A 14,994-nucleotide genomic window follows, 5' to 3' on the forward strand; every position below is an offset into this window, starting at 1 on the left:
TACGTCTCCACAGTACTGAGCTGTCTGCTAACGTACGCAATGTTTGCACTTGCTTCGGTAATCTTCAAACTTCTCTTCAGAAATCTTCATTATAATAAATGAAAATGAAATTCATGTTTTTATGTATGTGTATAACTTTTGTTTAAGTTTTTTGTCTCCCCCCCTCGACAGGCAGACAGGGTTTCTCTGTATAGCCTTGGCTGTCCTGGAACTCATTCTGTAGACCATGCTGGCCTTGAACTCAGAAATCCACCTGCCTCTGCCTCCCAAGTGCTGGGATTAAAGGCGTGCGCCCCCACGCCCGCTTTGTTTAAGTTTTGATTTAGTATTTTTTGTCTTACTCTTTTTGTTTGGGGGCTAGACAGGGTTCAGTGGTTAAGAGAACTGACCACTCTTCCAGAGGACTTACGCTCAATTTCCAGCACTCATAAGTGGCTTACAACCATCTACAGCTCCAGTCTCAGGGGACATTTTCTGCTCTCTGAACACATGTGATGAAGACATAATAGGCAGGCAAAACATCCATTCACATAAACTAAAATGGGAAAAACAAGTTGGCTGGGTTTTGCTAGCCAATCTTTTTTAAAAAAAATACTTTATTTAGTGTTCTATGTGTATGTGTGGGGTATACTTGTGTGTCTTAGAGGACAACTTTCAGGATTCTATTCTCTCCTTCTTCCATGGGCTCCAGGGACTAAAATCTAGTCATCAAGCTTGCATGGTAAATTCTTCTACCTGCTGAGCCGTTTGACTTGTATGTATTCAAGTGTGTATCTGTTTGTGTATGTACACTCATGTGAGTGTGCATGCATATGGAGGCCAGAGTTGAACTTTAGGTTTTTAAGGAGCCAATCACCTTGTTCTTTTAGTTCCTCACACTAGGACTTGGGGTCCAACAAGTACTTTAGGCTGGCTTGGCCACTGAGACATAGGGCTCCTCCTGTTTCTGCCTCCCCAAGTCCATGCCATCATACCCAGCTTATATGTAAGGACTCAGGATCACACTCAGGTCCTCATTCTTGCAAGCCCTTCACCAACCAAGCTGCCTCTCCAGCCCCTAGTCTGTAAGTTTTAAATAGAAGAGTGTTGGTCACATTTGCCATATACATCATTATACTATGATCTGTTTCTCTAGTTCATGGTTTTGTCTTATGGTGCCCTCATTAGGCAGTGAAAGAGGACTTCTGTGATCAGGCCCAAATCTTGATGGAAGTGTTTCTGTTACCCTCTACAGTTTCCAGATTTAAATTTTCATTCTGATTGTTTTTCTATCCCATGAGTTGGAGAGCTGAGCCTGCTATTTTCAAATCAAGTCTGGTGTTAGCAGTATTCCACTGCTGCTGAATTCCAATGACTGCATTACAGTTACAGAATTCAGTCTGTCTGTACGCCACCACGCCTTGGGTAGACAGGTAGCATCTGCAGCCTCTGTTCATGTCAGGCTCTAGCATGAGCAAAGCTGTGTCAAATACCTGAACACTGACAATCTGCTAGACTCTGAAGACAACACACATAAGGAAAAATGCACTTTAGGGGTCCAAACTCTCCATCTCTCGGTTAACATTAATGGAGATATTAGAAAGATAACAAGTTAGCCTATGAGTACTCAGTTGAATCTAAACATGTTCATGTTGGGTTTCTTCCCCATTTCCTCCCGACAAGCTGTCACTGTAGGAGTCCCAGGCTCTGGTTACCTTTTGAAGACTGCAGTCTCTGTCTTGGCGTCTACAGTGAGGCTGAGTGTTTCCTTCATGCCGCCATTCATCACGGTCTCAGTTACCTTGTCTGTACTCTCAGCATCCTCTTCCCCATCTGAGCTGGCTTCCATGGCCATACTGCCTGGTGCTGAAAGTGCACACAGTGGATGACAGTCACATTTACCACACTTACCCTGGAGCTCAGTCTCTTTTCTACTCAGACCCCCATGCCGTAGTCCTGCGTACACTTCAAGATGTTAAGAGTAGCAGCTCTGCCTGGCTACATTATTAATGGGCACCTGGCTCTTATAAATGCCCACCAGGGTGGCTCCCTCATAGGTTTTCCTCAATGGAGAGCTGTAAGTTCCAAAGACCCTTCCTAGCGCTGTGTCCATATGGTCCCAGCTTTCTCCCACTGCTCCTACACCCACTCTACAACACAGGAGAATGAGCCCCGGGATCTTTCCTTTAATCTACAATAAAAGCCACATGGTATGCTCAATGGTTATGAGCTTGGACTTGTCAGATTTCTAGATCTGAACCCAGTATCCCCATCCCAACTTCCAAATCTGTATAATCCCAGGGAAAGGAGACCACTCTGTGCCTCTAGCTCCTTAGCCATCAAAACAGCTACAAAGGCATTTTAAATGCTACAGTTTAGAGTCTCAGCTGAATAAAACTCTATCAGGTGTTTGGGGGGGACGAGGGGGACTATATGGATGTTAACTGATGGAGGATCTAGCCAACTGTGGGGCAGGCTCTCTGCTGTGCACTAGAGAGGAAAGTTGGCTGAGCAGACAGCAGCCAGCAAGGTGGTGCATGTGCTCTCTCTGCTCTTGACTGTGGAGGCAGTGGCCAGCGGGCTGAGTTCCTGCTCTGCTCCCTAAGATGATGAACTGAATAACCTGCAGCTGGAGGTCAAGTGAAGCTGTTTGTTGTTGTTGTTTTTTCAAGACAGGGTTTCTCTGTGTAGCCCTGGCTGTGCTGGAACTCACTCTGTAGACCAGGCTGGCCTCGAACTCAGAAATCCACCTGCTTCTGCCTCCCGAGTGCTGGGATTAAAGGCGTGTGCCACCACGCCCGGCTAAGTGAAGCCTTTTCTTTTCTATGTTGCTTCTTGTCTTATCACAGCAACAAACTCAAACTGGAATACAAGGCAACAATGTTTGGAGTGATGATGTCCCCATCACTTTTCTGGTTATGTCCTGAGGCCTCTGCTCACTTCCTCTTTCTTTTCCCAGAAACTTGCTGCTTTGCTCTTTCCTGAAGCTCTTGCCTCCACACACATCCCATCCCTACCATACTCTGCGAATATCACACTCTCCCAAAAGGCTCTTCTGCAGTCTGCAAATGGCTCAAGGTCAGTCCAAGGAGCACAAGGTAAATATTCTGAACATGATACAGTCCCCTAGGATTGAGACACCTGTGACCACTTCATATAGGGAGGAAAACCCAGGCCCACAACCTAGACCAGGTTCCCACCCCCATGTGCCTCAGTAGAACTCCAGGGGATATTCTAGCACAGGTGTGGGCTTTGAGACCCTCATCCTAGCTGCCTGGAAGTCAGTCTTCTGCTAGCAGTCTTCAGGTGAAGATGTAGAACTCTCAGCTCCTCCTGCACCATGCCTGCCTGGCCTCTGAACCTGTAAGTCAGCCCCAATTAAATGTTGTCCTTAGAAGAGTTGACTTGGTCATGGTGTCTGTTCACAGCAGTAAAACCCTAAGACATCTACCTATCCTCAGCACTGACAGGACTCACACTTGGTACCCAACTCCTTCTGGAACCCCTGTTTTGTGGTTGTCAAGATAGTTTCTTCTCCCTTCTCCTGTGATGACCAACGGACATCAGAGCCACTTTCTTATTTTCCTGCCTCCTTTTGGTCTGAGCCTAAGCCTGGTCTAGCCTTTCCTACCTGCTGTGAACACATTAGCACACTGCACTCACCCTCTGGCTGAGTGGCCAAGGCAGCTGCACCAGGTGTCAAGGGGTCCACGGATTCAGTGCTGGTTTCCATTTCCACAGGCGAATTACTCCTTAAAGACTCCTTTGTGCTTTCAGAAAAGAGAAAAATCAGATGTCAGCAGTGTGAACATACCTGGTTTATACAAAGTGAAACATGAAATCCTCACTTAGTATTCAAATGCTGACAAAGCTATTCAGGAAAATTCTGAAATAAGGTCTCTGTGACTGAGTAAAACAAACACCAGGACCGGCAACGACAGTGATCTGTTGGCACTCTATAGCACTAGATGGTGGCAAGTGAAATACAAGCTCACATCCACAGCAAAGTCAGACTCGGCCTTATAGCTGTGCCCTCCCACAAGGGCTGGTCAGGCACCCACTCTTACTCCCCTCAATCCACCCGTGGAGCATTTGAAGCTCCACAGCTCTCCAGGTATCATCTTCCCTTCTCTCCTGCTTAAGCACCCTGGAGCCATCTTCCCAGGGCAGCTTCCGGTTTTGCTGTGGCGCTCAGCTGGGTCAGTGTGGCCCAACCCTCTGCTCAGTCTCAGTCGTTCCTCAGAGCTGAGCCAAGGCACATGCACTTCCTGCCTCCCTCTGCAGACATTAAGAAAACACACAACTGCTCACCTCAGGGAGGATGTGAACTCTGAAAAGGAAGCCCAGCCTGTCTCTTTAGTTGGCATTGGCTCCTCTGTGCTCCAGACATCGGATCCCACGGAGTCTAAGGGAGCACCATGGGTGGTTTCCATTGGGACGTCAAAGTTGGCTGACCAGGTGGGTGCTGAAATGAGGGGAGCATTTATCATTTGGAGCCTTTAGCCCTTGAGTTTAACAAGTGACTCTTTCTGAGGCTGAGTGTGGTGGGGTGTTCCTGTCATTCTAGACACTTGAGAAACTTGGGGCTGGGAGATCTGAGCTGAGGCAGACCTCATGTACCCTCAAAAAGGAAATTATTTCTCAAAATCAGATTAGTAGATGAGAAGGAAGTAGTTGCCATGGGAGAAAAATTAACATGGTGGCACAAGGGGTGGGGCTGGCACAATCACTGGAGTGGAAGGAGCACTTGTGGCTTTTCATCTAGAAACTAAATTCCTAGGAATATCTCCCAATAGAAATATTATTCAAAGTACATACAAAAATTCTAACCAACGGTTATTTTTCCTGCTTACCATATGCAAAGTTCTTGGACCAGTCTGTTGTGTGAGAGCGTTACTGCAGAGTTCAGTCTGTTGTGTGAGAGCGTTACTGCACAGTTCAGTCTGTTGTGTGAGAGCGTTACTGCACACTTCAGTCTGCAGAGAAGGAACTCTGTACTCTAGGGATGCGTGACAGTACTTTCCAGAGTTAACGAGCCAGGTCTAGCAGCAGAAATTGCTCAAAACTCTACAAAGAACCTAGGAGAACTTCAGGGATGGAGGTGGAGTGTGTGCTCATGTGCATGCACATGCATGTGACACGTGTTAGGGTGCAGCCCCTCAGAGCTGCTGACCTGTGGTGCTGAAGTAAACACAAATATCACCCAGACATTCCCCTCAGCATACAGCAGAGACATTTAAACCTGTCATTACCAGCTCATTTCCTTCAGGATCCATCTGTCCATCCCTCTCCCACCCCACCCTTTAACACAGCTTTTTCTTTTCCTAGTTTCTCTTTGGCTTTCTGAGACAAGATCTACAGCTTAGGCTGGCCTCAAATTTGCTGGGCAGGCGAGAGTGACCCTAAACTCCTGATTCCCTTGCACTTCCCAAGTGCTGAGATTATAGTCATGTGTCACGGTGCCCAGAAATTCTGGAAATTCTTTAGCTTTTAAAGAAAAAAATCCTGTGGGGCTGCCCTCCTCAACTTCTCCAGGCTTTCCCTAATTCAACCACAGGGGGTCCCTGCTTTCAGTTCATTGGTTGGGTGTAAGTATCTGCTTCTGTCTCAGTCAGCTCATTGTTGGGCCTCTCAGGACAGCCATGCTAGGCTCCTGTCTGTAAGCACCTCATAAATCAGTAATAGTGCCAGACCTTGGAGCCTCCACTGAGATGGATCCTAAGTTGGGCAGGTCACTGGACCTCCTTTCCCTCAGTCTCCTCTCCATTTCTGTCCCTGAAGTTCTTTTAGACAGAACAATTCTGGGTCAGTGTTTTTGACTGTAGGTTGGCAACCCCATCCCTCCACTTATGTCTTCTCTTCTGGAGGTGAACTCTACTAGTTTCTTCTCCCCACTGTTGGACATTTCATGCAAAGTCCCTCCCTTTGAGTCCTGTTGAGTCTCTCACCTACCAGGTCTCTAGTACATTCTAGAGGGTCCCCCACCTTCTGAGGTTGCATATTTACATTCATTCTGCTGGCCCTCGGGGCTTGACTTCTGTCCCCCCACCCCATCTGATCATGTTCCCCTTCTCCCCTCCCCTTCCCATCTCCTACCCAGATCTCCTACTCCCTTGGGTGGGTGGGGGGGTGAGGTGGGGGCATAAGCAAGAGGGCACAAATGTGGACCAGCTGAACAAGCCTAAGGTTTGGAGTTTCACAAGTAGACTGTAAAGAAATGTTTAAAATTGCCTGAGCCTAATTTGATTCTCCTAGTGAATTCCAATCAGGACTCCATTATACACAATTATTTCCTCATTTCTGTGGCCTGTGTTCTCTCTTTTTTAAAATATATACTTTTTAATTATGTATATGCATGTGTCTTTGTATGCAGGTGCCTATGGCAGTCAGAAGAGGGCATCAGATCCCACAGAGCTGGAGACAGTTAGTTGTGAATGACCTGCCTGAACTCAGGACTTTGGGGATGGCAGTGTTATCATCACTGACCACTCCTTCTGCTCCATTCTGTGGCTTTTCCACTGTTACAGCGTCAGCTCCTGGAACTAGATGGAAGTGTGGGCACCCCATGCTCCCAGCTAGACTCGTAAAGACAATGATCATGCCGATCATCCAAGTATATTCAATTTGTCCCTCCATACATGATATTCTGGAATTGCAAACCTACAAGGAAGTCACATGGTGTGGCAACAGTGCTTTTAGGTCAACTGTGCCTCAGAGGCCATCTCAGATGCCACAGGCCACTCTGTTTACAAGTTTCAGGAACAGGCAATTTCAAGCACTAGAACTAACTCATAAGGACAGGGTGACTCACGCTCATTCAGATCCACCTCCATTTTGTCCTCTGTGTTTGCACTGCTGGACTCAAACAGGTCTTGTTTGGCCCCATCTTCTTCTTCAGAGTCTGTACTTTCTTCACTGTCCGTACTGCCAGAGCTATAAAACAACACTGCAATTTTTAAGGCTGTTTCATCAGAGACCAGCCGTGTCCAGAAAACTTTAAAGATCACCTACAGTGTAAAAGCACACTGCTCTTCAATTGGACCATGTTCGCCTATGACTGCTTCATAGAGGAAGGTTTGATATGTGCCAAAGGTGCTAAGAATCTTTCTAGACCTTTCTTTTGTTCTTTTTTTTCCCCCCAAGACAGGACTTCTCCATGTAGTCTTGGCTGTCTTTGAATCCAAGAGATCTGCCCACCTGGGATTAAAGGTATGCTCAACTACTGCCTGGCCCAAATCCTTCCTTCTCATCATCCTGTACACACCAGAGCTTAGGATGTTGACTTCCACTGTCTATGTACAAACTCCTGATATGGCTTCTGGTTTGAAAAAAAGTTTTTCTGAACTAGGAGGATGTTGCTGACGAGACACTTTTTGCAGGACAGAGATGGTTCTGTGAGTAAAAGTGCTTCCTGTCAAGCCTGACAAGCTAAATTTGACCCCCCAGGATCGGTAACCAAAAACAAACAACAAACAAACAAACACTGATCACTCCAAGATGCAAGCACAAACATGTCTACCCTAAATAAACAAACAAACAAACAAACAAATAAATAAAATTTCATTAAGTTACTTGCAAAGGAAAACCAAGTTAAAAGAAAAGAAGAAAAAAAGAACATGGGATCAACTTCCATGGCTCTTGTGTAAAGAGTCATGCTGCTAAAGGCAGAGTGGACCAGAACATCTTCCCTTTTATTATTTTTTGCTTGTTTATTTAATGTATGTGGGTGTTTTGCTTGCACCATTTCTGTGCCTGGTACCAATAAAGGCCAGAAGAGGGCACTGGATCCCTCAGAACTGAAGTTGCTATGGCTACAAGCTGTCCTGTGGTACTGGGAATCTAACTCAGGTCTTCAGAATAAACAGCAAGTGTTCGTAAGCACTGGCTCATCTCTCTAGTCCTCCATCCATCCATTTTTTTTTCCTTTTGATTTTTTTGAGATGGGGTTTCTCTGTGTAGCCCTGGCTGTCCTGGAACTCATTCTGTAGACCAGGCTGTCCTCTAACTCCGAAATCTGCCTGCCTCTGCCTCCATTTATTTTTTTAAATACTTAATTATTTTGTCCTGCAAGTTCAGCTTACATTGGTGGTGCCATGTGCAAGTCTCATGAAAATCACTTGGCATGGCAAGCCGTGGCTCACCTGGACCTCCTCTGGGATTCGGGAGTAAATGCAATGTGCTTCTCCTCCCAGATATCCTCTTCATCAGAGCCGCCATCATCAAATTGTTGTATCCGTTCTTTACAACATGCTTCAAACAGGGCAATATTTCCCTACAGAAAAAAAGTAAAGAAAAGAGAAAAATACAACTGAAGTCAGAACTGTTTTCTCTCCCAAATTACCAGGGAAAATTGTGTTTTTATATTTGCTTTTCAAAAAATGGTACCTATTACATATGCCCAAATCAAGCATAAACATAAAAATAAAATGTTAGCTTCTGTGTAAGTAACAAAAAATTCCTGAGAAAGATTGGATTTAGCATGAAAAAGGCCTGAATATGAGCTCACTTGTTCCTCACAGGACTGCCCATTTCATTCTGAGCTTCCTCTTTGATCAAAGATAAGTCTTCAATATGACCAACAAGGAAATGACATGGGTCCTTCCTGTTACCAGCCCAGGAAGTCATAAAGAGCTGCTATAACCTGACGAGTTATTCTACCTCACCAACAGCAAGTAAAAGTAGATTCTCATGATATTCAACCTAAAATCAGAACGGCCCCATTAAAATGCCACAAATGTCTTGTTTGTAAGAGAAGCCTGGCAGAGAGCTTGATATTGACCCAAGTTATGTTCTTTTCATGCAACAGAGATGAGAAACCAAGGCCAAATGTCTGTGGTACAATCACAGTGGCAGGGTCCTATTAGCCAAGGTTGCAAACTCCTACTTGCAGGTCCAGGCAGACATAATGTGATGATACTCATTAGGATAACTGGGATGTGGGATCCCATAGGGCAAAAGAGCCTACAGCTCGGGACAACCATCTGCAGCCTCCGGCAACACTCAGCACAATTCTCCACTTCTCCAGAGGCACAGCACGACAGAAAGCGTTTATACTCACACTTTCACAACACAACACAACACACAACACAACACAACACAATTCTCCACTTCTCCAGTGGCAGAGCACAACAGAAAGCGTTTATACTTACACTTTCATTTGTATTGAGAGTAAAGTTGATATCTGACACCCGATCAAAAGAAACACTATAAAGAAAACATAAGAAGAATTGTTGTCATCCATAGGTGGCTATAAACAGTGCTCTGAAATCCTCAAAATTTCAAGTATTTCTATTATCAATGCACTCTCGGTGAGTAATGCACAAACCCTCCGTGCTGTATTCAATGGTGCCCTCCCTGGTACTAAAGAGTGGATACAGGGAAGAGTTGAGATGGGAGCAGTGGAGATGATGCTTTGAGGCCGTGACAGCCTTTCAACAACACATTTCTAACTTCTGTGCTAATTATGGTTGCAAGGATCACATCAACAAAACCAAGAAAAAAGCTTCCAAACAATCAAGTCCAAACATGAAAAAGCACAAAAGCATTGTTAGGTACTAGGACCGATTCGTACATGAAACACACAGGCAATCCTGCCATCCTGCCTCCTTGAAAGCATGACAGGGATGGGTAAAAGCAGCCATGATGAGCTACATGATTATAAATGGTGGGACAATGTTATTAATCATCAAAGCTCCATTCTAACCAGTTATCAGGCTAAGCATTTGTTCTAAAAGAGAATGTCAATTCTGAACTAGTAAAACTAGAGTCCAGATGGGAAAAATCCAAGATGTCAAGAGGAGATGGGGTAGGGATGAGGGTCTGTGTGTGTGTCTGTGTGTGTGTGTATTCTGATCCTATGTAGATTGTTCACATAGCAAACAGATAAATGCCTTGTATAGTGTTTTTCTTTCTGGATAGAAATAAGCCAATGAGGGAGGTCGCTGGGTGTCTTAGTGCATGCTGTTCACAGTAGAGCCTCTGCTCCAGACTGCCTGTAGAGCATGTTCATGCAGTGCACTGTGAAAAGATTTTAGCTTCCCAGAGTCCAAACTCAATGTGTAATAAAACACTCTACACTAGCTCAAGTCCAATACCTGCTGCAAACTACTGCTACGGTGCCTCAGTGGACAGTCACTACCTGAGATATCACAGTGGCTTAAAATTTCCCTTCACCTCTGCTCTCAATAACCAACGATCTTCATATTGGGTGGTTGTTCTCATTCCCAGGCAGGATGCAAGATGCTGGTCCTCCATTCTGCCAGTCATCTGTACATCTCCTTTCTCTGCTCTGCCAGTTTCTAATTCCCTCTCTGCCTCTGACCCCGACTGCAGGGCAATGGTTAAAGTACTTGGCTTTTGTAAAATAACCCAAACCTCCTTCCTTATAGGGACTTCCCCAGAGCAGAGAACACATACAAGCAAGGCTGGTTGGTCCTGCTGCCCTGATCATCTGCAAGAATGCAGTACTAAACAATGTGCTGGACAGTCAGTGACACCTTGACCAGGAGGCAAACATGGGAAGGAATTACAGAATCACTTATAGTAATGGTATACTGAGAAGAGCAGAATGGTAGCTGGGGTCTTTGTAAAAAAGTTAAGTTGGAAGCAATGGCAGGCATCTATCCTACCATATACTAACTTAGCAAGCTAAGACAGGAGGATGCTTGAGCTCACAGATCCAACATCAGTAGGGGATAACACAGTGAGACTAATCTCAAAAACAAAGATCACTTAATAAACACAAGTCCCTAGGAAAGGGTCCAGTGCCCTGTCCAATACCCAGGGTCCCTTGGCTCTTAGTTTTGTATCAATCACCAAGAAAATGACAGTGGGACCTACAATTCAGAGAAGCTACAAAATACATGCTGACAGGAGAACCACAAATATAATTACAAAGTGTGTGGGGGAAGTCATTAAGGAAATATTAAAATATACTCACTTGCCAATGTCGTCTTGGTCTGCAAACTTCTCATCGTTGAAGCCAAACTGGTCAATAAAATTGGACGTCATTTGTTGCATCTGATAATCAGAAAAGGCCTGGCAACCCCAGGACCAGTGACAGTGACATCATGATTCTAATGACATTCTATACACTATTTGCCCATTTGTGTTCCAGAAAACCACTTTAACTCACACAGCCATGGAACTTTAAAGGTTGGTGTGTTTTTCTTTAGAAAAAGAAAAATCAAATAATTTCAGACATTTTACCCCAAAGGGGGGGATTTTTGAAATATGACACACAAACTGCTCCACTATACATTGTTAAGAAATATTCAAGAGATCATACTGTAAAAAGTGCCGACTACTATAGTCTTTGGACAGAGAACTGAGTTAGCCTTAGTGTGAAGAGGTAAGAGACATGTAAGTCTGAAATTATCAGAAGTCTCATCATCTCCAGACACAACCAACAGTATCCTAAAATATAATGTGCTAACCACCCCCAACTTCCCACCCTCCCCCTAGCCCCCACCATTTCCCCATGCCCATCCACCATAGCAAAAGTAGCATCAGAGAAAGAAAGACTGATGGACATCATCATGATCCTGCAAATGAAATGCTGGCCTAAGTCTTGGAGGCTGAGAACCGTCTGAGAGACTTCTGCACAACCTACCTGAGAGATAGAGCAGGAAGCTTTAACCTCCTCAGAAATCACTCAGAAAAACCCGGGACACTGGAAGGTCTACAGAGAGGCCAATTCTATTTCCATCAGTCTTGGGTGAGTCTTCCCAGTTGGAAAATACAGGAATGTTATATGGGACCTACTGAACTGCTGCCAGTCTACTTACGGCATCAGGAAACATGCCCTCGCTACAAAGACATCAAGTGCCACCTCACGTCCTCACTCTCACCGAGACAATGAATATAGAGCACAGGACCACGCTGTGAATATTACATGTGGCCAAGGACAGAGACAGCAGTGGGACCCTAGGAACAGCACTTACTAATGGGGGCTTTTGAGGCCACTGTCTGCAAAGGAGGAGGATGTAATGGAGTCAGGAGACTTCTTGGTCCCCACCTCCTCAAAGCCTACAGCCCCAGCCCTGCACTGCAGGAATACCTCTGTCATGCACCTTCACCACACTAACTCTCATAGCAGGGAATTATGGCATGGATAATCCAAACTGTGTGAATTTAAAAATAAACTTCATGTTTGGCTTTGGAAATTACATTTGCTTAGGCGTGAAAACAAAACAAAAACAGGGAAAAGCCAACCAACCCTGACTAGAGTGGCTTTGTACAGAACTCACTGCTCTCAAGCAAGACATCACTTCCTACTAGGCTCAATCACAAAGATGGCCTGACATGAGTTCATGGATGTGTGAGGACAGTGAGTGTGGGTAGGGTCTGGAGCACAACCGAAGCAGGCATGGGAGGTTGGTTAGAGCAGAAGGGAAGACAAAAGTTGTAGGTGACAGAGCACTCTGGGTGAATAGATGGGACTCAGGCAGGCAGCCTTCACAGCCACATCATCAAAAACCTGAAATCAGCTCCTCTGACCCTGATATAGCTTACTATCAGGGTGTGTAAAAGACCTGTGGGGCCATTCTGCTGAGCAATCAACGCAAGACAGACTGTAGATTTATCTAGACTAGACATCTCACAGAACAAGGTGAAATTCCCTCCCAGAAGCTCTGTTTTATAGACACAGGCTTTCCTCAAACTTTTCATTCTGTTTATAATACAATTCTTTGGATATGAAAAGAAAGAAACATTGTCTGAAGTTCACAACCAGCAAATATAATGCAAATGTATACATACATACATACATACATACATACATACATACATACATACAGATATGTTCATGTGTATACACATGTACTTTTATTTATCAACCCTATACATCTAGACAAAGCTACAGCAACTGACAGAAACTGGGATCAGAGAGCCCTCATCAGTTCTCAGTCTGGCATAGTGCCTGGGAAGATAAAAGTAGCAATGAATTTCCTGCTTGTATCTGCTTTCTATTAATGTATGGAAGCCAGTATGCCCAAAATGAAGAGCTGTCATACTCTATAAGCAAAGTGTTGCCAAAATCATATGTCTCAACCTAGAAAGCAACACACATGGCTGTAGTAATATTAAGGGGCACTCTGTTCAGTACTGCCATCTTGGCTTGGGTGAGCAGCAAGCTCTAACATCGCCATCCTCTTAGCACAGAAACGGTTCTAAATTCAATCTGACCCACTGGCATGTCCCAAGCCTGCGTGTGATGTGAGATGCTAGAGGTGTCATCTTACTCTGACACCCATCCACTCAATAGAGGGAACAGCTTATTCCTTCCACAGTCTAGGAGATGCTAGGAAAGCAGAAAGTACTAGAGCAGAACATAATGGCCAGAGGCACATCTGTCACAAGGCACTGGCTCACTGCTCAGGCCACATCCCCGGCAGGGTTACCATGTTACTAACTCTCCTCACTCTGCACACTTGGGCTCTGAGTAGGAAGCCTAACTTCAAACAGGAATGAGAGCTTTAACCCGTTACAAGTTACAAACTGACACTGGGCTAACAGTGGAGACCAGGATGAAACTGTTAGGATAACCTTGACCCTCTTTCTCCAGGAAAATGTTTTGGATCAGATTCATTTTAAAACATAATTAGTTCACAGTGTAACTATGTAAAATAGAGCTACTGTAAGCCTGTCAGTCAGAAAAGAGTGACTAGTAATTACTCCATACATATGGAGGTCACATGTGATGGATGAAGCCCCTAAGCCTGGGCTGTCTCAGGATGACAGCTTTGTAGACTGGATTGAATAAGAGAGAAAACACCCCAGACATGACTCTAGAACCAGGACTAAGCAAGGCAATGCACTTTCTAGATGCCTAAAAATAACTTCTAGATTACATCAGTAGCTGTAAGTTTAGGCATCTACAAAGTCTTCAGTTTGATTTACAGGGGTGGGAAGAAGGCATGTGTGACAGCTTACCAACATGGTCAGGAAGATGTTAAAAGCATCCTTCCTATCTAACCATCCATCTATCCATCTATCTATCTATCTATCTATCTATCTATCTAAATTACATTCATTTTGTGTATGTGTGCAAGTCAGTTTAATTCTCTCTTTCTACTATGTGTGGGTTCTAGGCTCAAAGTCAGACCCGTGGGTTCAGCAGCATCTCAATGGCCAAGCCACTTCATTGGTCCAGGCATCTTTTTTCTTAGTACTATTTTAATACTATATTTTAACTGGTACAAACCACCTTGACAGTTCACATTTGATTCACTAAGCTTTGTTCTAGGGCTACAGCAATGCACTTGAGCTCACGCCTGGTCAAGCTGACTGAATATTCTACGGTGTAAAAGTGACAGTGCAGAATATTGCCAACACACACAGGGCTGCTTGCAGCAGTTTGCTGTGTTGGATTGCGTGGGAAGCTGGTGCTTCTTGAAAGCAAGATGTGTTCTGTTTAAGGCACTGATTTTCCACAGTGCTCCCTAACTCTAAATTTAGGAGAATGGCTGCCAAAAGAAGCTAGTGTCAAAAAGAAAAACAAAACAAACCAAAAACCAAAAACCAAACCCAGAAGGAAACCAGGAAGTACTATAAACTTTTACTTCAAATCCATCTGAGAAAGGCTAAAGGTCTCAGCATCAAGAGCAAGCAACTGTCTAGAAGTAATGATGGGCATGCAACTTGCAAGCAAAAAACAACCACACAAGAAAATCAGAAGCTTCACAATGACCCCACTGCGACTGAGAGTCAGAAAGAAGCCAAGCACCATCAGTATATAGTGTAGCAATGTTTCCTTAATCCCACTGTCACACCAATGCTGGACCAGACAGCTAAGGACAGCTTTCCCTCATGAACAGGAGACATCTGCTTCTATTCTGAACTCTCAAACTCAACCTCCAGTAGAAATATAAATTCAACCATCAGTTTTCCAAGAATGACTAAAGAATGATAAATCAGTATGTATTGATACTGATCTTTTTTTTTTTTGCTGTTGTTAAAAGGATAAAAATGCAGTCAATACATGGAGTTGATCAATTTGGGGGCAGGAATGGCAAG

At 44.5% G+C, this 14,994-nt stretch overlaps 1 protein-coding gene across 17 annotated transcripts in view; it reads right to left on the reverse strand.

Annotated features, from left to right (window-relative positions):
* Ppp6r3 (protein phosphatase 6, regulatory subunit 3) overlaps positions 1-14,994 on the reverse strand; it is a 121,106-nt gene that overhangs the window by 7,923 nt on the left and 98,189 nt on the right. For 8 of the 17 annotated variants that reach the window (XR_001782603.2, XM_011248642.3, XM_030250986.1 and 5 more), the window contains 7 exons: positions 10,919-11,016; positions 9,129-9,183; positions 8,121-8,251; positions 6,791-6,912; positions 4,291-4,444; positions 3,643-3,749; positions 1,695-1,845 (listed from right to left, as the gene is read on the reverse strand). Coding sequence is in view for 16 of the 17 variants with exons in the window: in XM_011248642.3 (XP_011246944.1) it covers positions 1,695-1,845; positions 3,643-3,749; positions 4,291-4,444; positions 6,791-6,912; positions 8,121-8,251; positions 9,129-9,183; positions 10,919-11,016 (818 nt within the window). In the remaining variant the exon portion in view is untranslated. The remainder of the gene's footprint in view (positions 1-1,694; positions 1,846-3,642; positions 3,750-4,290; positions 4,445-6,790; positions 6,913-8,120; positions 8,252-9,128; positions 9,184-10,918; positions 11,017-14,994) is intronic. The other 9 variants (XM_017318250.2, XM_017318248.2, XM_011248641.2 and 6 more) reach the window with 2 other exon arrangements.

Source organism: Mus musculus, chromosome 19 (assembly GCF_000001635.26).
Source record: "Mus musculus strain C57BL/6J chromosome 19, GRCm38.p6 C57BL/6J".
Taxonomy (NCBI): domain Eukaryota; kingdom Metazoa; phylum Chordata; class Mammalia; order Rodentia; family Muridae; genus Mus; species Mus musculus.